General features: G+C 41.5%; 1 protein-coding gene across 1 annotated transcript; it reads left to right on the forward strand.

The window, feature by feature from the left end:
- Window positions 1-14,067: 14,067 nt before the first annotated feature.
- On the forward strand, window positions 14,068-23,167 carry GABARAPL1 (GABA type A receptor associated protein like 1). The gene is made up of 4 exons (XM_044226708.1): window positions 14,068-14,430; window positions 19,716-19,794; window positions 20,832-20,950; window positions 21,820-23,167. Exons 1-4 carry the CDS (start codon window positions 14,341-14,343, stop codon window positions 21,883-21,885), a joined length of 354 nt encoding a protein of 117 aa, XP_044082643.1. The 5' UTR covers window positions 14,068-14,340; the 3' UTR covers window positions 21,886-23,167.
- The last annotated feature ends 1,205 nt before the right edge of the window (window positions 23,168-24,372 follow it).

A 24,372-nucleotide genomic window follows, 5' to 3' on the forward strand; every position in this document is an offset into this window, starting at 1 on the left:
ACCACCCCTGCCCCCATATTTTCCACAGTTTTTTTTTACTTGGTCCAACTACAATTCTTGTAAGGGGTAGTGTCTAGTGGGATATCACTATCTCAGAGAAGGTGTCTGTACCTACACAATGGAAGGAGTTGACTCTGATAGCACAAAGCTTCCAATACAAGAGGGAGACCTGAAAGATGGACATGTGTTGATTTACAGAAGAGCAATACAGATTCTCCTTCCTGGGCCAGGCGGATGGGTCTGAGAAATGATTGACTGTGCTATGTTGACTAGTTTATCTGTGGTTTGGAGGCAAATAAAACTGTACAGGTTGCTTTGCAGTGGCTTGTGTAGAGAAGGACAAATAATTTTGCCTCTATGTTTCTAGGTTCTTGGCTGAGACACCCCAGGGGTTAAAAAAAAGTCAGATTACCAAGAGAAAAGTAGAAGTTTAATAATATGTATACCAACTGTATACATGGGAGAGACCTAAGAAAATTGAGTCACTCCCTGAAATGGCCCAAGCCATCATCTTGAATACCATCTCCAGCTAAAGATAAAAGAAGATTGGGTGGGGTAGGGGGTGTATGAAGGTTACCTGGAAAAGCGCAGTAATCAAAAGTATGGTTGTTATGCAGATTTAAATCAGGGTCTTCTCCGTTGTTAAGAGTTTCTAGAAATTTAGTCATCCTCCTTTTCTTGGGAAAGGGGAGACACCCTTACAAATGGAGATTTCCCTTATAAATGCAAATGTCTCTTACAAAGTTTTTAGAATTTCTCCTGTCTGTTGTTTTTAAAAATAACCAGTTTAGGATAATCCTTATGCCAAAGAAACTTGTATTTTGAGGTGGCAGTTCTGCTACCCTTCATCTGTCAGGAACTACAGTATTGAATCTTATTGAGTTAGTTTATTAAGTGTGGTCTGTAAGAGTTTACACATTAAGAGTATACTTGATTATGAGAGTAAGGAAATAAAGCAAAAATGGGATTTATGTAACGAATTTAAGAGGTTGAGGAGAAAAATTGCAGAGACAGAAAACAGCAAGTTTTGTTTTCTTTTCCTTGGGTAAGCAGATTGTCTGGAAGACAATAAGGAGGCCCGAATAGGAAATTTGCCCTTGAGCTGGCAGACTGACTGGGAAAACAATTACAGTGATTTATGGACTGTCCAAGATACACTGAGAGTTCAGTTGTGGGAAATATTTTACATGCTGTCTCTGAAGGATGTTGGCCAGTGTCTCTCTTGGCACCTTCACCTTAGTTAACCCATAATTGCACTATATGCCCCCTCGGAATTCCTCATAACATTAAAAGTTTGGAAAGGGCATTGTGAACGTGGTAATACTTGAGTTGAACCCTACAGGATGATAACATTTTAAACGTCGAATATATAGTATAAGAGCATTTTTTTTTCTTTTTGTCTGTGAATAAAGAGGAAAAATGAGAATGTGAAGCATGGAGAATGTTAAAAATACCAGGAGTGATATAATGGGAATGAATCTGGAAGGACAGGTTAGCATCTTTGTGTGGAAGGCATTACATGGGAGCTGAAGCACTTTGATCTTTATCATGCATTCTGTGAAAGCCATTGTAAAGTTCTGAAGAGAGAAAAGAGATCCTGTAACTTGTAAAATGGTTTGGCTGTGGATAGAGCATAAGTAAGAAGGAAGATCTGTAAAACAAGGAGACCATTATAGTCCCGAACTACCCCAAAGACAATACTTCTTCCCTGTGTTTCATAAAAGGTTAGTTATAAGCAAAATTATGAAATAAGGCCAACTAAATATTCTGCCTCTTCTCTATATTTCAGCATCTCAGTACTTTTTCTTCTTCTTTTTCTTTTTTCCTGTTCTTATTCTTTAATTGTTTCTGTTGCCCTTTGGTTATTGTGGTCCTTATTTGACAAATGTTATCAGTGTTCCACGTGTCTGGACCTTTCTTGAGTCCCAGTTTGTATGTCAGTGGGTCATCTCCTGTACCCCTTCTTACACTAACCTTAGAACCTGCTGTCTCCCCATGATGTTAATACTAATTACTATAGTTAGTAAAGCTGGCCATTGCCCTTTCCCTCCTCCAAAAGGGTCAAAAATTCAAGTAAATAAATACCAAAGTAGATCATAGAAATTCAATTTAAAGGGGACAAAAGTCCATCGGGAGTCAAATAACCGGTAAGTAATCATAACTACTTGACTGCCTGAAGTGCAGCATTTAATTCATTAATCATCAGCTTTGGAGGCTGAATGCCAGAGAAGGGGTACACCCTGCAGAGAGCTGAGTTGACTGGACTGGTTTTATACGCAAATTACTTAGACCTCAAACTCCAAACTGAAAAATCTACTGCTCTTCTTTAATTTAATTAAAGATTTATTCCTTGTAATCAAATTTAGCCTTTCATACAGATTAAATTAAGGATTTCCTTTCTGAAGTCTGTTATTGGTCATTTGTCACTCTTCTTTTTTAGACTCTAAAATGGTTTTCTATTTTCTCTCTCTCTCTCTCTTTTGACTTTTTGAATTTTGACTTCTTTTTCCTTGTACAGCCTTTACAGTCTGTGTTTGTTTCCTCTGGCTGTAGGATGCTGACACCAGCTCCCATGCTTGGGTTTTTCCCCCATACCAAGCAATTCTCTGACACCAACAGTGTGTCTTGAAATTCAATTCAATTCAGATACTATAGTCATCTGAGAAGAGTGGCAAAACTGAAAAAGAACAAAGGTCTTTATTTGAGGCCTCTGAATTGATTTGGGCAGCAAACCCTCAGGTAGAATCCCAAGTACTGTCCCACTGAAGGTGTGAAATTGTCACTGGCGAGTTCCCAAGATCTTACTGACATTCAATGCCCACCCGCTTGTACTCATTAACCTGTGTTTTCCTTTAGCTCTCCTTTCCAGCTCACCTCTTAACTCAGGCAAACGAAATGTGAAGCCATCCCTCAGGTGATGTTGCCTGCCCTGACAAGACCTCCCCTGGCCCAGACCTTTTGAGCTAAACTTGTGCTGCACAGATGGACCATGGGGTAACCCCGGAATGACTAGAAATTGCCTTTACGTCATTATAATACTAAAAATAATAATAATAAAATAAAAAATGAAAAAATAAAAATCTCCATACAAGGAGGAGCCTCAGCCTCATTTACATAACATACAATGTTTATACAGGCATGTTTCCTTAAGGCACACATGAGACCTTATGCCCACCTCTACATATGGTGACAAGGCTTCCTTATCTAAATATTCATCCTAGCCTTAAATAAAAGGAATCCATTCACCCTTGTGAGGGAGTCGCAGTCTTTGGAAATTATTCCTTGCGATCTCCTTATTTGTTGCAAGTCAAGTTTGTTTTGTGGGACCACTTGTCTGATGTATCCGACTCACTGAAGAGCAAACTCACATTGGTCTGGTTATAAAAGCAAGGGGTTGGGGCACCTGGGTGGCTCAGTGGGTTAAAGCCTCTGCCTTTGGCTCAGGTCATGACCTCAGGGTCCTGGAATCAAGCCCCGCATCTGACTCCTGCTCAGCAGGGAGCCTGCTTCCCGGCCTGTCTTTGCCTGCCTCTCTGCCTACTTGTGATCTCTGTCAAATAAATAAATAAAAATCTTTAAAAAAATAAAAATAAAATTAAAATTAAAAGCAAGGGGTTTTTATCAGAAAAAGGAAAGAGGGCAATTATATGACCTAGATTAAAAAAGAAAAAATAAGTCATTTGGCACCAACAGGGTGAGCTGCTTTTGTTTGCACATTGATGGACTATTCTGTTGGTGCTAAACAAAATTATTCCTGGTATGCATTAGCTAACTATCTTCTCTTCAGAAAGTCTGCAATCAAATCTTACCATCAAGATAACTCTGGTCCTGTTGACTTTTAAAAACAATTCCTTGTAAAAGAATTGTTGCTTCTGGCCCAGTTCAAGAGTCTTTTGGCCCAGTTCAAGAATTCATTAGTTTTGGAAAGGACAACGGAGCTTTTCCCAAAATGGAGTCTCTCATGTCCCCAAGTCTCATACAGTTTTATTCTATCTGCCTGGAAATGGTGTGAGAACATATAGGTTAAGGACTCAGTCATGTAAGACTGCTCTCCTCAACTCCAACTTCAGATGCCAGTTGCAAATCCAGATTGTCACCTGAGCTCCTGTAGTTTGGAGGTTCTGAAGACCTCCTCCTTGGGTGATTAATTTGCTCCAGTGGGTCACACACGTTCGAGAAAAATTTTACTTATGGAATTGATGCAAGGGGAAGGTATGTGGGAAGAGGTGCTGAATTTCCGTGTTCTTTCCAAGCACGCCCCCCTCATCCAGGACCTCCAGGAGCTCAGCCAACCCAGAGGCTCTGAGAACCCTGTCCTTTTGCGTTTTTATGGAATCTTCATTATCTAAGCACAACTGATTAAATAAGTCATTGGCTGTTGGTGACTGAACTCAATTTCCAGCCCCTTTCCTCTCTTCGGAGGTGGGGGGGTAGGGTGGCACTGAAAGTTCCAATTCTTTAATCCCTTAGTTGGTTCCTCGGGTGACCAGCCCCATTCTTATGTTGCCTAGGGGCATTCCAAAAGTCATTTATTAACACAACGAAATACACCTTTATTGCTTTCCTCATTTAAGAAATTCTAAAGGCTTTGGGGCACCTGGGTGGCTCAGTGGGTTAAAGCCTCTGCCTGCGGCTCAGGTCATGATCCCAGGGTCCTGGGATCGAGCCCCACATTAGGCTCTTTTCTCAGCAGGGAGCCTGCTTCCCCCTCTCTCTGTGTCTGCCTCTCTATCTACTTCTGATCTCTCACTCAAAAAAAAAAAAAAAAAAGAAAAGAAAAGAAAAAGAAATTCTAAAGGTTTTTAGGAGCTCTGACAGGAGCTAGTTAAAAGACCAAATATATATTTATTATTATAAATCATATTATCACAGACTTCCATAACTAAGTACCACAAACTGGATGGCTTAAACAACAGAAAGATAATCTCTCAGTTCTGGAGGCCAGACATCTGAAATCAGGGTATAAGTACAGCTGGTTCCTTTTGAGGGCTATGAGAAAAACTATCTCCTGCCTCTCTCCTACCTCCTGGTAGACTCCTGCATTTTGGCTTGCAGATGGCATTATTCCTGTGACTTCACATACTTTTTTCCCTTATGTGTGTCTGTCCCTATATCTAAATTTTTCTCTTTAAGAATGACATCAGTGGGGGCGCCTGGGTGGCTTAGGGGGTTAAGCCTTTGTCTTTGGCTCAGGTCATGATCCCAGGGTCCTGGGATTGAGCCCCACATCGGGCTCTCTGCTCATCAAGGAGCCTGCTCCCCCCTCCCCATCACCTACCTCTCTGCCTACTTGTGATCTCTGTCTGTCAAATAAATAAATAAAATATTTTTTTAAAAAATGACATCACTCATAATGGTTTAAGGCCTACCTTAACAGCCTCATCTTAATTTTATCTTCTACAAAGACCATTATTTCCAAAGTTACATTCACAGATACTGGGGCTTAGAAATTCAGCATCTTCTGAGGGGATACAGTTCAATCCATGACACTGTTACTTTAGGAGACTTTCAAGAGACAGGAAAAGCAAATATATCATTTTTCATCCGCTATCTTAAATTTAAAAATCTACCCTTTGTTCTCTTGACTATGACACGCTCCACATTTTTCGTCTTTATTTTGTACCCAAAGCACTCAGGATATAAACACAAGTAACGTTAGAGTAGGTGGCAGTTAGTTCAGGTCTAACAGGATAACTGGAGGGCAGCGTAGTGGAAGCCAGGACCAGGTATCAGGAAAGTCAGAGCCTGTCCTGGCAACACTCTGCAAGGACCCAGATCAAACTAGACAGGTCCAAGATGGCGGGTGCCATGATAGGAAACCCTTGACCAAATGAGGGAGAAAAGGTGCAAAACCCTTCTTTCAAGAACTCCCTGCCCCAAGTAATGAGTATTACACCCCTCTGTTAACACTACCAATAAAAGATAGAAACCCAAACATGGGGGTACTCAGCTTTCTCTCTCTCTCTCTCTCTCTCGAACTTCCCTATTCTTGAATCTCAAGAGTGTACCTTTGCTTTAATAAATTTTATTACTTTTGTTGCTTGTTAACTGTGCCGTGTCTGTTCTTGAATTCTTTCTTGTGACATGACCAAGAACATTCCATGACATCTTTGGGATAGGGGGGTCATAGCCCCAAGGCCTGGCATCTCCCTAGTTCACTGGACAGCAGTAATATGCCATCAGATAGCACAAAGTGGGGCACCTGGGTGGCTCAGTGGGTTAAGCCGCTGCCTTCAGCTCATGTCGTGATCTCGGGGTCCTGGGATCGGGTCTTGCATCTGGCTCTCTGCTCTGCAGGGAACCTGCTTCCCCTCTCTCTCTCTCTCTGCCTGCCTCTCTGCCTACTTGTGATCTCTGTCTGTCAAATAAATAAATAAATAATCTTAAAAAAAACAACAACAAACAAATAGCACAAAGTCTACTGGGAAAGACAACCTGGAGCTAAGGATTTAGATGCCATTAGGACTCCCTCTAACTCTGTATTTATCTCTCTATCTCCCTTGAGTCTCTGAATGTCACTTTCTTTGTCTTATCTCTGACTGGTGCATTTGGACTGCATGAAACTAAAACAATGCCTATTGTAAGCCTCTGATCTTATAACGTCCAATTTCATCACCAGAGAAGAAGCTTATTTTGTTAAAAAAGAGATAAGCCCCAGATGCCTTGGTGGCTCAGTTGGTTAAATGCCTGCCTTTCGTTTAGGTCATGATCCCAGGGTCCTGGGATCGAGTCCCATATCGGTCTCCTTGCTCAGCAGGGTATCTGCTTTTCCCTCTGTCTGCCACTCCCCCTGCTTGTGCTCTCTCTCTCTCTCTGACAAATAAAATCTTAAAAAAAAAAAAAAAAAAAAAAGACAGAGAGAGAGAGAAAGAGAGAGATAGAGATAAGGCCCAAATGGTGTGACTTATACTAAGCCCACATCACCATACACTTAATGCCTAACCTAATTGCAGTTTCACCTTCTCTCAGGAATATGACCTTTCACCAGGCAATCTGGAACTACCTGGTTAGCACTAGTCACGTAATCTGCCTAACTTTCTCCCAAAGGAAGGCGACCTTGCCAACACTAACCCCTCTTTGCAAAAAACTTTTTCTTCCTCCTTCTGCCGTAAAAACTTTCTACTTTATACAGCTCCTTGGAGCTCCGTTCTATCTGCTAAGATGGGATGGGATACAGCCTGGCTCAAAAATCATCAAATAAAGTCAATTATATCTTCAAAGTTATTCTTCTGAATTTTTCTTAACATGTTCCTTAGTTCATATGTGAGAAACTTTAAGGAAAGATTCTGATTAGTCTTGTTTAAGTCATGGGGCTTTCTAAATAGTCAAGGCTATCAAGTTTAGTGGGCCCCACAGGGAACTATGTGTTTTCAGTGTGGGAGGTGGAGTCCCTTGAAATCCTGTATATGGCGCCCCCCCAATGAGGAGTAATGGGCATTGTATTAGCTAATGTACATCATTATAAATACTAAGACAAGATAAGAACACAGAGCTTTGGAAGTGCTCTGAAGAGTTAGAGAACCCAGGTAAGCGAGATGAAAAAGTTTCCTGGGGAAGGTGATGCTTGAACTAAACCTTGAATGATTTACAGGAATTAGACAGAAAAAAATGGGAAGAACTTTGAGAATATCCAATGGCCAGAAACAAAGGCAGTATAGGGGAAGGGGTCGCTTCAGTCAGGCAATCTGCATGCCTGGAATGCAGAGGGCAAAATAGGCCATGGGTGAACGCAAGGCCAGAGGGAGAAACAGCAACTAGATCATAAATAGTCGATTTTTTCTAAGGATTTCCACTTTTCCCAAAGACTATGGAGAGTCTCTGGCCACTGAATTATATTAAGAAGAGAACTGATACAATGAATATGGTTTTAATGCATTTATTCTGGTCAGTGAGCTTTCTCTCTCTGTCTCTTTCTCTCTCTCTCTCTCGGATGATATTAAAGACCAATTAAAAATGGGTTTAAGCAATATTAGTGGTTTGAAAATATGTCCATAAATTTTTTAACACTTTTCCATCGGAGGAGGTACGATTGTCCTCTCCCTCTGACTCTGGGCAGGACACTGTGACTGCCTTGAGGAATAGGATGAGGCAGAAGGGTCACTTCAGAGCTTAAAAGATGAGGTTTCAACTGCCATGCTTTCTGCCGATTGTTAGGGGGGAAATTTGCTCAGAGAGCCTTCATCTGCTCTGGGAAAAGCCTACCTAACTTGCAGCCACTATGTGAAAGACGTGCGGTGAGACTCCATGAAGAAAAAAGGATTGGTCCACCAACAGATGAGTAATACATTCTGCAGTCTCACCTCCCTGAAACCTGCTTCTGTGGCCCTAGGGAGTGGGGAGTACGTGCTGGCAGGCCATCCTGGAGGAAAAGGCTTGTGAATAGTTCATCTCCAAAGCAGATCAAGGGATGTTATGCCCCAAGGCTGTACTTTAAAGTGTGGTTAAGCAGAAGGAAAAAGAGAAGGGGCAGGCTCAAGAAGGTTGTGAGTCACAGAGCATCATCAGGCAGATTTGTCCAAGATAGCTGTAGTCTGGGTCATACACACCTCTTAAAGGAAGTGACCCTGCCACAAACAATCCACTCTCTCTAATAACTTTTTTGTCCCACCCTTTTATGCCTATAAAAGTCTTTCTTTCAAGGGATGCCAGGGCGGTGAAGTAGGCTAAGCTTCCAATTCTTGGTTTCAGCTCAAGTCATGCTATCAGGGTCATGAGATCAAGCCCCATGGTGGACACCACGCTCATTGTGGAGTCTGTTTGAGATTCTCTCTCCTTCTCCCTCTGCCCCTTCTACTTATGCATGCTATCTCTCTTTTTTCTCTCTAAAATAAAAAAGTAAATCTTAAAAAAAAAAAAAAAGTCTTTCATTTCGTATAGATCTTTAGAGCTCCTTTCTATCTGGTAGATAAGATACTGCTCAATTCAGGAATCATTGAAAAAAGCCAATAAGATCTTTATTATTATTATTTTTAAAAGGTGTTACTTATCTATTTGTCAGAGAGAGAGAGAGCACAAGCAGGAGGAGTGGCAGGTAGAGGGAGGCTCCCCACTGAACAAGGAGCCTGATGTGGGACTCAAACCCAGGACCCTGGGATCAGGCCTGAGCTCAGGCAGACGCTTAACTGACTGAGCCACCCAGATGTCCCACAAATAAGATCCTTAAAACATATTCAGATGAGTTTTGTTTTTTAATAAAACTAAACTAGCATAGTGACACTTGGGACAGGACAAAGTGAGCACATTCAAATTATTAAGAAGGAAGATCCACCTGTGCAGAGTCCTGGGGCAAGAAAGTTTCCTGATCTTAGAGCCAACCAGGCTCATCCTGATGGTAGCTGGCACTGTTTTGCCGATGGCAGTTTATCTGAAAATTCAAATTAACTAACTGCTTTGTTTAAATTCCAAGCTTATCAAATAAATTTGACAAATGGTTATGAGTTACTGAACTTCGTTATTATGTTTCTCATTTGAGATGAATACATTGAAATTCTGGTTTTATACATGAGTTCCATTTTATTAATTTATTTTTTATTAAAGTTCAGTTGACATAGAATGTTATATTAGTGTCAGGGGTACAACATAGTGATTTGGCAATTTTATGCTTTACAGCCTGTTCATCATATTAAGTAGTCACCACCGGTCATCATACAACATTATTACAATATTATTGTCATTATTATTATTATTATTATTTTGAAGAAGAGAGAGAGTGAGGAGACATCAGAAGAAGGGAGAAACTCTTAAGCAGGCTCCATGCCCAGCATGGAGTCCGACATGGGGGTCAGTCTCACGAACCCGAGATCGTTATCTGAGCTGAAATCAAGGTCCAGATACTTAACCAACTGAACCACCCAGGCACCCCATAATAACCATTATTACAATATTATTGATTCTATTCCTTCTGCTGTATTTCTCATCCCTGTGACTTATTTATTTTATAACTGGAAGTTTCTATCTCTTAATCCCTTTTACCTAATTTTTCTATCTTTCCAACCCCTCCCTGCTGGCAACCACTAGTTTGTTCTCTGTTATTTATAATTCTGTTTCTGTTCTTGTTTGCTTATTTGTTCTGGATTTTTGATTCCATATAAATCTAAATTCCAAAATCACATGATATTTGTCTTTCTCTCTCTGATTTATTCCTTTTAGCATAATACTTTCTAGGTCTATCCATGTTGTCATAAATGGCAAGATCTCATTCTTTTTTATAGCTGAATAATATTATGTTGTATGTACATATACCTCCTCTTCTTTACCCATTTATCTCTTGATAGACACTTATGTTACTTCTGTAACTTGGCTATTATAAATAATGCTGCCATAAATAGGGGTACATATATTTTTTCAAATTAGTGTTTTCATTTTCTTGGGATAAATGGTCAGTAGGGGAATTATTGGATCACATGGTATTTCTATTTTTAATTTTTGAGAAAACTCAGTATCATTTTCCATAGTGGCTGCACCAGTTGACATTCCCACTAATGATGCACCAGGTCCCTTTCTCCACATTCTCACCAACACCTATCTCTCATCTTTTTGATACTAGCCCTTCTGATGGGGTATAAGGTGCTATGCATTTCCCTAATGATTAGTGATATTGAGCATCTTTTCATGTGCTTTTTGGTACACATTAGTTTAAATGTGATAATATAAAAATATCCTGAATAAAAAAGAAATCTGACCTACCTATATGGTCAATTCCAGCTGTTTCCATATTTTGATGACTGTGTGAGGGGAAAATATAAAAAGGTATTTTAAGAGTAATTGAGAAAATGTGAGTATTAATTTTGGAAAATATTGTTAATTTTTTTAGGTGTAATAGTCATATATCAATATGTCAATAGTCAACATAATCATGATTATGTTGGAGCATTTCTTATTCTTAGCAAGATTATATTGACTATTTTGAGGTAAAGAGTCATGAAGTTTGTATTTACTTTCAAGAAAAAAAATCAAGGTGATGGGTATATAGGTGTTCATCATACTATTTTTTGAAACTTTTCACCTATTTGAAAATGTTCATAAAAGATCAAAAAAATTCTAACACTTGAGAATATAAAAAAAATTAGATTACAAGAAAAAATTGAATTGTATATTTGAGAAAATTGTGACTTAATCAAAAGACATTATTATTTATTTATTTTCTTTTAAAGATTTTATTTATTTGAGAGAGAGAGATCAAAAGCAGAGGGAAGGGGCAGAGAGAGAAACGGGCTCCCTGCTAAGCAGGAGCCAGATGCAGCTCCATGGGGGGCTTGATGCTGAGCTGGATACAGGCCTGGATGCGGGGCTGGAAGTGGGGTTGGATGCGGGGCTCTATGCGGGGCTCAATCCTGGGATCCCCGGATAACCACTTGAGCTAAAGGCAGACACTTAACTGACTGAGCCACCCAGACGCCCCAGGACCTTATTATTTTCGGAGCAGTTTTAGGTTCACAGCAAAATTAGGAGGAAGATAGATTTCCCATATACCTACTCCCCCCATAACCTCTCCTATAATTAGTATTCTCCACCAGAATGATATATTTGTTACAACTGAGGAACCTACACTGACACATTATAATCATCCCAAATCCAAAGTTTATATTAGGATTCAGTTTTGGTGTCATACATTATACTGGTTTGGACAAATGTTTAATGACATGTATCCATCATTATAGGATGACCATTGTAGGAGAATGTTCACTGTTTTCCACTGAGTCACCCACCTGACCCCCAACCCCTGGCAACCGCTGAACTTTTTATTGTCTCCATAATTTTGCCTTTTTCAGAAGGTCATATATGGTTGGAATCATACACTATTTAGCCTTTCATATTGACTTCTTTCACTTAGATATATGTATTTAGATATTTTCATGTCTTGATAGTTCATTCCCTTTTGGTACTGATACTATTACATTGTCTGGATGAACTACAGTTTATACATTCACTTAGCAAAAAGCATCTTGATCGCTTCCAAATTTTGGCAATTATGAATAAAGCTGCAATAAACATTTGTGTGTAGGTTTTCATGTGGACATAGTTTCAAGTTTCTTTGCATAAATACTAAGGAGGGTGATTGTTGGATCATATTGTAAGAGTATGTTTAGTTTTCTAAGAAATCACCAAACTGTCTTCCAAAGTGGCTATGCCATTTTTCTATTCCTCTCAGTAATGAATGAGAATTCCTGAAATGTGAGCTTTTTTTTTTAATTTTATTTTTTATTATTTATTTATTTATTTAAATGTGAGCTTTTTAATATAGTATTTTATCTCTGGTAAAAAATGAATGTTGGATATTTTATCTGATTAAATGTGTTAATTTGTAAAATTACTGTTTGCATAGTATTTTAAATGTTATGCTGATAATAAAGGGAGAAAGCAAACTTTGGAAGATACCAAATTGTGTATTCTAAGATTAGCTTGTTTAAAACTTAGAGTTAATAATACTAATTCAATTTTATCTTCAAATTATCTTTCATATGTAAGTTGCCTTGTGCTTAGGATTTTTTTTGAAATGAAAGTTAAAATCAGCATTTTTTACGAGCTATGATTTGATCAGAGAACCACACCCTCAAAATATTAATCTCCATCATGATTACCTTTCTCAGTTAGTTGTGAAGTACTTCCTTTACAAGATCTTGGCTATATTGGGTTAAAACTGAAATGAGCTAACTTCAACTTGAAAATAAGGACTAAAAATGATAAATATACAATATTTATCATAAATATACAATATTTATCATAAATATACAATAGTTCCTGGATTTTAATGCAAAAAAAGACTGAAAAATGCCATAGAGAAAAATAATTAACATCAAGAAGCAAGGCTATGTTTTTCATTTTCCTTTTGTCAATGGTGAAACTTATATATACATATAATGATTAAAAATACATATATGTAAGCATATTAAATATATAGTATATATGTGTGTGTGTATATATATGTATATATGTGTGTGTGTGTGTATATATATATATATATATATATATTTTTTTTTTTTGACTTTTTGGGTTTGTTTTTCAAACCAGACACTGACGCCGTTGATAAAAGAAGATAGGTGACTGGGACTACCATTGTATATTTCAGAGCTCCCGGGATTCAAACAGAGTAAAGCTGTCCTTCCTGTCTGTTCTGTATCTATTACCGTCTTTGCTGCCCTCGCCCTACAAGTCCCTGGAATCACTGCAATGTGGTCGGAAAGGCCTTAGATTCTTAGGAAAGGAGAGGGTCAGAGGGAGGCAACGATATCACCTAGCCCACCAGTTTTCCACCAGCTCTTTGGGTGGCACTTTATTTTCACCTTAGGGACACTTCACAAATAGTACTATCCTTTGGTGAATTTTTGCAGAAAACAGAAATGTTTAAGGAGTATCGAGTTAACCTTGATATTTTCTTTTACAGGAGACGGGCCCAACTTCCGAGTTAAGAGGAGAAAGTGAATCATTTCTATATTGGAACATGAGCGAAGCCCTTAGCAGTCAAGACTGACATCATTTCTCCAGACCTTGATTACATCGCTTGCCCTTCACCTTGTGCATCTCCTCAAATTCCTGAGTCATGCTTTGTTTTTGCTGCTACTCTAAGAGCAAACTGCAGCAAGGACCCAAACAAAATGACGCCAGCGTGGTGAAGGAGGGGTCAGGGTCGAAGGGAGCCAGCCCGGCATCCCGGGAGCTGGCGGCGCGACGGGAGCCCAGGACAAAATGCAAGCACCCGGCAGTTCCGTACTGGCCGAAGGAATTACAGGACCCCCATCCCCTCCTTCCCTACACTCCAGATCCCAATAAGCAGGAAAAAGCTGGATTTTCGCCCTCTGTGTTTGTTTTTTGGATCAAACCAAGAACAGCGAGAAGGAGGGAAGAACATATCTTTATAACGTATTTTTTGCACTCAAGCCCTTTTTAATAGCACAGTCACAACAAGAATTCGAGATAAATTTTTTTTCATGCTTGCAACAAACTGGACACAGGAAAGTTTAGATTGAAAGAGAACCCCTCGAAAATAGATCGCGTTCGTTCCTTCCCCCCACCCGGCGCGGTCCAAACGCTGGGGGCGGGGTGGGGAGGCGGGACGTCATGACGTCACAATGCCAACGCGCCGCCGCGTTGTTTTTGTGCTCCGGGCTCTCGGGAAAAGCCGCCGGGATTTCTCTACCTGAGCCAGTCCGTCCTGCGTCCGAGGGGCCCCGACATCCCTTCTGAGAGCTCTGCCAAGCAGCGTTTCGACGGGAGCTGACGTTTCTGAGGCGGTTCTCATACCTCCCGAAATTTGGCGGAGGGGAGGGAGACGGGAGACACGCAACCATCAGCGAGGAAGGCAGGCCCCGTCCGGGGATCTTAGAAACCCTGCGGTCCATCATGAAGTTCCAGTATAAGGAGGACCATCCCTTTGAGTATCGGAAAAAGGAAGGAGAAAAGATCCGGAAGAAATATCCGGACAGGGTCCCTGTGAGTGCAAGGGGGAACGGGGAGAGGGAGGGAAGAGGAAGAGCGGGGGTTGTGGGGATGGGGGAGTCATGATGGCTGCCCTTAGGCACAGGAAGAAGGGTAGTCTCTGTGATGACTGAGCCCTGAACGCCCTTCACTGCTAGGAGAGCCCGTGGAATGGATGTTCTCACTGCACATTTTTCAAAACGCATCTCCCCAGGACCCGTCATCGTTAGAGCTGACCGCATCTTCAGAGCGGAGCCTACGTTTGAGTGACTCAGCAGTCTTCAGAGGATGTGCAGGTTGAGATGTGTTCAAAATGTGGCCCTTTTCTGAGAGAAGGATCAGGTTGGGACCCTATATTTGTTCGCTTTAAGACCCCAGGGAAAATCTGGAAATAACTTGATGCGATGAGGATTGCGTCCATCCGTTTCTGCCTTAGGGGCTTCTCCCTTAAGTTGACTTTGGCCCTCATAACATTGGGTTTGGGAGGGAAAGATTCAGAAACCAGAGGATCCTTTCTTTTATTCCATAAGAATTAGAAAAGTATGTGTTGGGGGGGGGCGACGCAAGACAGGCCTGGCCCAGAAAACAAGGTCACGTTCTCTGCGCAACAGCCCGATTGCCTCATCATTCTTGGCTTCGGGGGCATTTGTGGATACAGCCAGCCTCTCTCCGGTACTCATTCTATCAGATTATACCTGGACGCAATAACGAGGACTGAGGCCTTTTTCTTGACGTTTTGGAGGCCAGTTTTTGTGGTTAAAATGAGTGCTGGCAGTCAGGAGGAACAGAGGAAACATTAAGGTAGCATTCTGCATCCGGGCGCTTTTCCCGTCACCCCTCCCCCACCAGTTGCCTGGTTTTCTGTAATGTAGGCTACGCACCGGGATTGGAAGGCAGAAGACTTTTTTAACTGTGGTGGGAGGAACAACCACCCTTAGGTTTTGAAGATGGAGGAGCAGAGAGTTTTCAGACTGTGATATATTCAGGCGGGGATATTAGGATACAGATTACATATTACGTACAGGTAAAGTAATTGTGATTATTTGGTGTCAGTTCTTGACCTGCGGGGGCGGGGGGGTACTCTTGGGGACTCTTCTCCAATCCTTACCTGATTCTCACGGTATTACAACTGTGATATATTCAGGCGGGGATATTAGGATACAGATTACATATTACGTACAGGTAAAGTAATTGTGATTATCTGGTGTCAGTTCTTGACCTGCGGGGGCGGGGGGGTACTCTTGGGGACTCTTCTCCAATCCTTACCTGATTCTCACGGTATTACAGCTACTGGAAGCCACTTGGGCCTTCTGCCAGCAGTAGAAATCCCCTGCAGTGCTTTATAAGGAAGCCAGACCTTAGGGCTGTTCCATTCACCAGAAATTGCACACAAGGGTGTTCCGGTAAAAAGCAGAGCTAGCCCAGTTACCCACTGACTAAATGATCCTTCTACTTGTTTAATCTCTGGACCTAGGGTGGCTGCTTCAGAAGTTCCCCGGATTGTAGGATAGCAATCCTACTTTCTTAAAATGTTTAAAAATGATAGCTTTCATACTCTGTACCTGGCAGTATTGTACGTGCTCTGACTTTATTCAGTTCAATCCTCACACCATTATAATCCCATTCTACAAATGAAGGATCTGTAGCTCAGAGAAATCAAGTATTCCGAAAGGTTTCCTGTGGGCTGGTGTGTGGCAGAGCTGAGATTCCAGCTCTGGTTGTTGGATTCTCCATGCTGTATCGTTTCTCAATTTCTAATACAGTTCTATCAAACAAGGAGGCGCTGTGTACCTCACACTGTTAAGTATTGGCAGTCAAGGAAAAAACATCACAGTCCTCAAAACGTGAGAGTCATATGATGCCAGAAAACATCACAGACTACCCTTGACTCAGAATTCTCTTAAATATGAGGCTCTGTTCCAGTAGCTCTGCCTAAGTCACAGACTTTGAAATGTACCTGTTCCTAAATCTAGTTAGAATTCCCATGTGTTTCTTCACAACTGAGACCTTCCCATCTCAGTCATTTACAGAATTCACCTAGAATATTTCAACTCATCCTCCCTATTTTCCTGCTTATTGTTTGATGTAAAAAGTGTTTTACCTGTGCGATAATTTGTAAGCTGTTAGAATAATCACTCAGATCGCATGGTTCCTCCAGTTGGATTTTAATTTATAAGTCTCCCAGCTGCTGCTTGGGTGCTCACCCTGTGACCACCGTTGTAGTTGTGATGGAGGAAGAAGAGCTCTCTGCTCTGAGTTGGGAGATTTTTGTTCTAGTTCTGGACAGGATCCTTAACCTTGCTGTACTAAAGTGTCCAGTATACAGAAAAGAGGCTTAAGCCTAAGTGATTTCTAAAGCTCCTTCCAGCTAGACCATTGGTGTTACCAAAGCAGTCAAGTACCCTGACTGTTCACGTAACTCAATTTCATTTGGCCTCAACTTACCTCTTAGCTATCATGGAAAGAACAGAGGGCTCATAACTTGGGAGGTTTTCTTGAGATCTTAAAGTATCTTAATAGCTACAATGTATTGAAAACCTGGAACACTGCAGGAAATTTAGGAACAGATTGTCTAGCCTTTAAACTTTGTCGAAGGCCCTGTGGAATACTGACCACATTGCAGAGAAGAAAAACCTTAGAACCAAAGAGGAAATGGATCTAGCCAAGGGCCCACAGGTAGAGGTGGGATTCCTGGAAACCTCAAATATCTTCTGGTAAGCCAAGGCCTTAATGATTACCCAACGCCCTCCTGTTCCTCTCCAAATCCTGCCCTCCTGTCTGGATGTCTTTCTTGCTGTATATTTGATCCCCCCACTCCTTTTTTTTTTGCTCTCTTTTTGTTGTTTCCATTGCTTCCTACTGATGGGAGCTGGCAGCACTCAGGGTTCCTTTGAGACAGTGCTAGGCTCCCTCTCTTTTCCCTTTGATTTTAGTAACCTGCTGCCTTTTGTCCATCCTCATTGTTGGGCCTTCACTGGTCTCTCCCTGAACCTCTTCTTACTTTTCCTTTTACATTTCTTATTAATGTATTTTTTTCTCCAGTTTTCATTTTTAAATTTTTAGTAGGATCATGTCCCTCGGGTCTTCCTGGTTCAGTATTCCTTTTCTCCAGAAACAAAATAATATTTTTTACTATTTTAATGTGTTTCACTTAAGAGCTTCAAGCCCCAAGTCCCTCCCTTTAAGTCAATTCATATATTAAGATAATTCTTTATAATTTACAAGTCATTTTTACATAAAATTTCATGGATCAAGGTTATTGTAGCCGTACCATGACTGTAAAATGCCAGGAGTAGCCCACAATCCCTGTACTGACAAGAGGAACGCTTGTTCCAGACTTTGCTGTGAAAGAGAAGAGAAGGCAAAGGGGTCAGTACTCCAAGAGGAAGACCCTTTGCTCTTCTTTGCTCCCAATTTTATTGGTCCTTCAGGATAGTCACAAATCCTTATCACTGTTTCTCAAGCACAGGATGTGTGACTAGGGGTCTTACTGAATCTTAGGAGGATCTGTTTACTGGAAAGATACGCTATGCTAATCTGCATGTTCTACGAGTTTTGCTAAATTTAGCCTAAGGGACAGTACGTACATCTGTTCGATCTCAGGGTGGCTGTTGGGACTAAGAAAGCTTCAGGGAACTCCCAGCGGCATTCTAGTGGCAGAGTGTCCCAGGCCCGGCATTCCAAAGGCAAGGCCTATGCCCTCAGAAACTACCTATGCCCTCAGCAGCCTCCATGTTAACATTTTAGCAAGCCAGGTATTATGGCTGATTCCATCCTCTACATTAACCCCAACAATAAAAGATGTGTTGGAGAGTTACTGTCTTACTGGAATGCTGTGGCTCAGAGAAGTTAAGTGACCTGTTGAAGCTCACACAGTTCCTCAGGATATTTGCCTAGTGTTACTTCTACTTCTGTAACTCTCCATGTGTTTGATCAGGAATGATTGTATTTTCTAAACTAAAAATCTAAAGCTAATGGTTTTATAAAACATTTTAAATATTTATGATTTCCATTATGTAAGCTATAAATACTAAGCATATTTTTGTAATTATTCCATAAATGTTATTAAATGAATATTTAAAATTTTATGCTTAAAATCTTTAATTTTTGTATGTATTCTTTTTTGTTAACAGAAATATATGATCTGTAAAATTTGAAGTAATCTAGAAATATTTAATGTAGACATTGAAATCCCTTTAAAATACACCTAATCAATGTTGATAAATGGGTTATTGGAAGTGACATAATACAGGGTCTCATACTCTTAAGTATGATTTGGTACTTTCTTTCACATAAAATGTACCTAGAACCTTTTTTGGCAGTCATTCTTGAAAATTTTAATAAAGTATAAAATTGAAACCACATTTTATCTATACCTTTAATAAGCAGCATTCATTAGTATAAAACTAGTAGGTACTTGGGAGCCTCGGAGGAAATGCACAGTCCTCTTTTTTTTTTCTTTTTCCCTTTTTTTCCCTACCTTCCCCCCCCTTTTTTACTGTGTTATGTTAGTCACCATACAGTACATCGTTAGTTTTTGATGTATTGTTCTGTGATTCATTGTTTGCGTATAACACCCAGTGCTTCATGCAGTCCATCCCTCCTTAATACCCATCACCAGATTTACCCATTCCCCCACCCTCCTCCCCTCTGCAACCCTCATTTGGTTTCCTGAAGTCCATAGTGTCTCATGGTTCATCTCCCCCTGATTCCTCCCCTTCATTTTTCCCTTCCTGCTTCTAATGTCCTTTATGCTATTCCTGACCATTGCACAGTCCTCTTTATGCTCTCATTAAATACCGGGAAGTACAGATCTGTACCTGACAGGTAGCTTGTAATTACTTAAACTCAAGGTTCTGTTTACATTTTGGCATTCTCCTATTCTCTTTTTTTTTTTTTTTTAAAGATTTTATTTATTTATTTGACAGAGAGAAATCACTAGTAGACGGAGAGGCAGGCAGAGAGAGAGAGAGAAGCAGGCTCCCTTCTGAGCAGAGAGCCCGATGCGGGACTCGATCCCAGGACCCTGAGATCATGACCCGAGCTGAAGGCAGCGGCTTAACCCACTGAGCCACCCAGGCTCCCCTCTCCTATTCTCTTCTTATTGCAGTAATAGAACTATAACCTTACTATGGAAGCCCTTGTTCCCATAGGTTTTCTAAGAGGTAAAGGGGGATGAAAAATGGGAACATTTTATTGGGTCTAGACAAACATACCTCAATAGGGTAACTGTAGAATGTGGAAGGAAAAATATTAGATTGAGTCCTGTATTTTTCATTCTCCCCCTTCCTCTCTCCCAGGTGATTGTGGAGAAGGCTCCCAAGGCCAGGGTGCCTGATCTGGACAAAAGGAAGTACCTGGTGCCCTCTGACCTCACCGGTAATGCTTTTTTCCCTCCTCAGACCTTCCTTCCCATGGAAGAGCCTCTTTGGTCCCTCCTGTGTGCGTGAAATTGTGAGATTGAGAAGAAGTAGAGTTGAAGAAAGTGGGTGGGATTCACCCGAGAGAGGGGACTCAAACAGGAGTGACTCAGCCATTCTCCTTTGCCAGTTACCTTACTCATTTCCCATCATAGTGTCTTGTGTGATTTAGATACAGCAGAATGCGCAACATTGAAAGCAATGACCAGGTGCCTGTGTTTTAGAATCTTCTTTGTTACTGTGCTAACAATTTACTCCAAAGGGAAAGTCAGAGGGAGGATCACATTTTAGAGTTTCTCAGCTAAGTACTTTGTCTCCTTAAACTACTGTTTGTGAGAATATGTTTTGTAGATACTGTTGGGGGTTACAAAGACTGCATTCTTCACCTTAAGGATCCTTAATGGAATAACCAGTGAATCCAGAAAACCCTGGAAAGATTTTGAAGATGTGTTTGCCCCAGAGTTGTTAGATTTGAATGTCAGTCTTCGAGAATTTTTTCATTGTGTTCGATAGAAGGTGCAGTGTTGAACCCAGCCCCACTTACTGCCCAGACTTTGGGATGAGTGACCATGCTGAGATTACTGGAGTCCAGTAGAGCTCTCCCCATAACTTGTTTGTCATAAGGTGGGAATGGGGATGGAAGTGCCTTTCAGATCCCATTTAGACAATGATGGTCTGGATGTACATAGGATTCCCTCAGAGTCTCCTCGGGCTTTGAGTGGAGGTGCTGGCATGATGTCTGAAATTGAGTAAAGCGGGAAAGGATTGAAGGGTAAACTGCTTGGTGGTACATCAGGGAATATAGAGGCTTCTTTGAGCTGTAATTCCATTTCTGAAGTTACAAGACAGTATTTGATTCTGCTGAGATTCTGTTTATTACTTTAAAGTTGCTACTTTTAAGGGTGCAGGTGCAGTAGAGTCCTGTGACCGTCCCATCCTTCCCCCCAACCCTTCCCCTTACGTAATCCTTTTCTGAAACCTTCTTCCTTTTTCCAGTTGGCCAGTTCTACTTCTTAATCCGGAAGAGGATCCACCTGAGGCCCGAGGACGCCTTATTCTTCTTTGTCAACAACACTATCCCTCCCACTAGCGCTACCATGGGCCAGCTGTATGAGGTAAGTGTCCTGGTCACAGCAATACCATGCAGGCTTGTGTTCTCCAGCCTTTGTTCCAGGGTCTGCTGATAACACGCCTAGGAAGTAGGGCAAGAGGTGTTACTTCCCTGTATCCTCTTACACACCACAGTGTACGGCTGTGGGCGGTTAGATGTCACTTGTCCTCTAGGGATTGAACAGCCTACTGGATTTATTCTTTTTAAATTCTCAGTTTTGCCTTATTCTAGGGTTCTCATCTTGCATCGTCTTTATTGAAACAGCAAGAAATTGTTTCCGATTGCAAATTCCAAATAAAATGAGATTTTAAAGTACAAGGTGAAGCCTTTAAATTGTTTCATTTGTCTTAACAGATAGACTGAGTTGGAGACAATAATTTGCTGACTTCATTTGGTTTAATTGGTACACTATTCAGAATCTAATGAAAAAACTATTGTAAAGGACTTGTTCATGCTGTATTACCCAATTTTGTGGCTGTATTATTCCTTAAAGGATTTCATATGGTACTTCCTTCTTATTGGGCCCTGTGAGTTGTGTAAACTTGTTCTAATAATTTCTTAATCTCATTTTTGTTCTGTAGCATATATCTCCATTAGTGTATATTGTAGTATATATATATTTTAGTATCTTTGTTCCCTTGCTGGAATGAGCTTTCTCAAGGGTCATGTTCTTATCTCTGATAATCTGTATGTACTGATGTTCTCCTTGAAGATTCTTTGTGAACTCAAAAGTTGAATTCCAGTCACTTCTGTGTATTCTTTATTCTTTTCTCAGTGGAGGCTAATGATGCCCTGCATACCTACCTACTTTGTGTGAGGCTCAGAATCCTGAAGCTAATGAATGTAATGTTTTCCTCTTGTCTCTTCCCTCAGGACAACCACGAGGAAGACTATTTTCTGTATGTGGCCTACAGTGACGAGAGTGTCTATGGGAAGTGAGTGGTGGAAGCCCAGCAGATGGGAGCACCTGGACTTGGGGGTAGGGGGAGGGGTGTGTGTGGGACTTGGGGAAAGAGAGGGAGGGCTCCCACCGTGGAGGAGACAGAGGGGAAGACATCTGGAAACACAACACCGCACACACCGTCATCATATTTTCACACGCTCAGTTGATATTTTTTGCTGCTTCCTCAGCCCAGGGAGAAAGCTTGTCAGGACAGAGGTGTCGAATTGGCTTTGATAGAGGAATGAAGACGATTTAATTTCACAACCTTCCTGTGAATTAATTTTTGCGTGACTTCACAGAAGAGGCAGGAGGCGGGCAAGTTGGGGCCAGAGATGATTGTGGACCACCAGTAACTTCCTGCTCTCCTTCCTCTTTGGGCAGAGATTCTATTTTTGACATTTGCACAAGATAGGTAGGGAAAGGGGATGAGGATGTTTTAGGACTACTGGTAGTAGATCATTCCTAGGGACCAAAAGAAGCCCATTGTAATTAGAGCATTGTGACCCTGACCTGTCTCCACACCCCCACCCCATCCCATTCATAATCCCACAGCCAGACATCACGGCGCCACCCAGTGATGCTGATAGACATTAGGCAGACATTGAGATGGCGCTCTCAGCACTGGAAGATGGGGGCCAGGCATGAGGGACGCTACGGTTTTGAAGATAGTTTTGGTAACATTAAACTGGAATTGACTAAGTTGAGCATCTCTGTCTAACCTGCTCTCTCTCTGGTGCCCCTTATCCCACACCTCTGTGGGACTGCAGTGAGCCACAACCATTTCCCGTTGCGGGCTAAAACCACTCCTTCAGCATTTCCCAAACTTCGCTCCATGTATAGGGACAGAGATGTCTTAGGTGTGGAAGGGGCAGGTATGAGGTGAGACAGGTTGTCTGTGCCTCTCACTCAGCCAGGATTCTTGCTCCCTTGTTGCTGTCCCTCAGTCCCAGGCACACAGAACTGCTAAGTGATGGCCAGCTGCCTCCTGATTTAGGTTTTCATGTCCTGCAGCTGCTAGTTAGACAGGTGTGAGGGGGTGATGTAATACTTCACAGGGATTCTAAGGATTCTGATTATTTTCACTTTTGGGGTTGTGTGGGTGGGGGTGGGGAGCAGGAATCACACTCAAGACATGACATTTCAGTTCATCTCTGCTAATGAAAAGGGTCCTTCCTGTGGGAGAAATCTGTGTCCGTTCTGTCAGCTGCAGATTTTTGTGTAATGAAGTTTATGCTGTCAGGCAAGGAAATAAAATAATTGCATACCTTGAAAACCAAACGTGTGTTCAGAAATTGTTGCTTTATTGGACTGTACATGTGAGTAGATGGTGTGTGGACTAGGAGCAGAAAGCTTTGAGTGAGGGCAGCTGTTAGAAATGAATGCTCCCGTGTGGTCAGACACAGACAAGTTTACTCAGCTTTTCAAGTTCAGAGGTGAGTATGGTGGGGCAGTGTGCCTGGTGCCTGGGTGATGTGTTTGTGATTCTCTGCTCCACAGATAATGCCTTGTCATTGCTTTCTGTGTTTCTCCAAGCTGAGGCTGGAACACTGCCTGGGTGAGACTATAAAAGGGGTAAGGCGGGGGTGTGCTCATTGAAGTGCAGATATCTGGGCCTCATTCCAGGTTTAGCGGACTCAGAATCTCAGCGGAGGCATCTGTGCTGTTAACCAGCTCCTGATTTCTGCTGCACGTTCAAGGTGGAGAGGCTTTGCTCTTTCTACCTGGTTTTAGTCTGAGTCTCAGCCAAACCTGTTCTGTCACATCTTGGTCATGAGGCCACCATCACCCAGAGGAATAAATGCCACAGAGGTAAGGCTTCTGGGATTAGAACAAGCTTGATGTCTTCTGACCATATGAGTCTCTCATTTATTCATTTGGGACCAAAATGTAGGTGGGCACGAGGGTGCAAGTTATGAGACAATGAAAAACCAAAGAAGTCGTAGAAACTCCTTTTTTAATCTTAAAAGCTATCTCTAATCCTCTTTCATCTCTTGCAAGCCATGTGTCCAAGCGGTGTCTGTCTCTGCAGACTTTTATGGACAGTATCACAGTCACCAGATGGATAGAAACAGGTGGTTACAAAAGACTCATGACGCAATTCCACCCACCACCAAACCATGCCCAGTGCACTGATGGAAAAAGTTAAGTCAGGATTGAGAGAAGGATGAAGCCGAAGCCCAGCAAGCAGAGAATTATGGAAAGCTCACAGGAATTTGGATTTTTGACATCAAGGCCTTAAAAATGAACACCTTGTTGGTACTGACAGAAAAACCTCAGGAGGGAGTTTCTGATACAGTCGAGTGGAAGCTAGTATTTGTATTGACAATACAAACTATTTTGCAATGAGTAGACTTAACCCAGTAGTTAGGAATGAGATTAGGTGAATGCTTAGAAGCTAACAACTGCATTGCAGATCCCAGCTTCCTGCATGTTGGAGACAGTCCCTGTAGCACAGGAGACCTGTCCTTGCTAAACCAAACTTG

This window comes from Neovison vison, chromosome 12 (genome assembly GCF_020171115.1).
Source record: "Neovison vison isolate M4711 chromosome 12, ASM_NN_V1, whole genome shotgun sequence".
NCBI classification, from domain to species: domain Eukaryota; kingdom Metazoa; phylum Chordata; class Mammalia; order Carnivora; family Mustelidae; genus Neogale; species Neogale vison.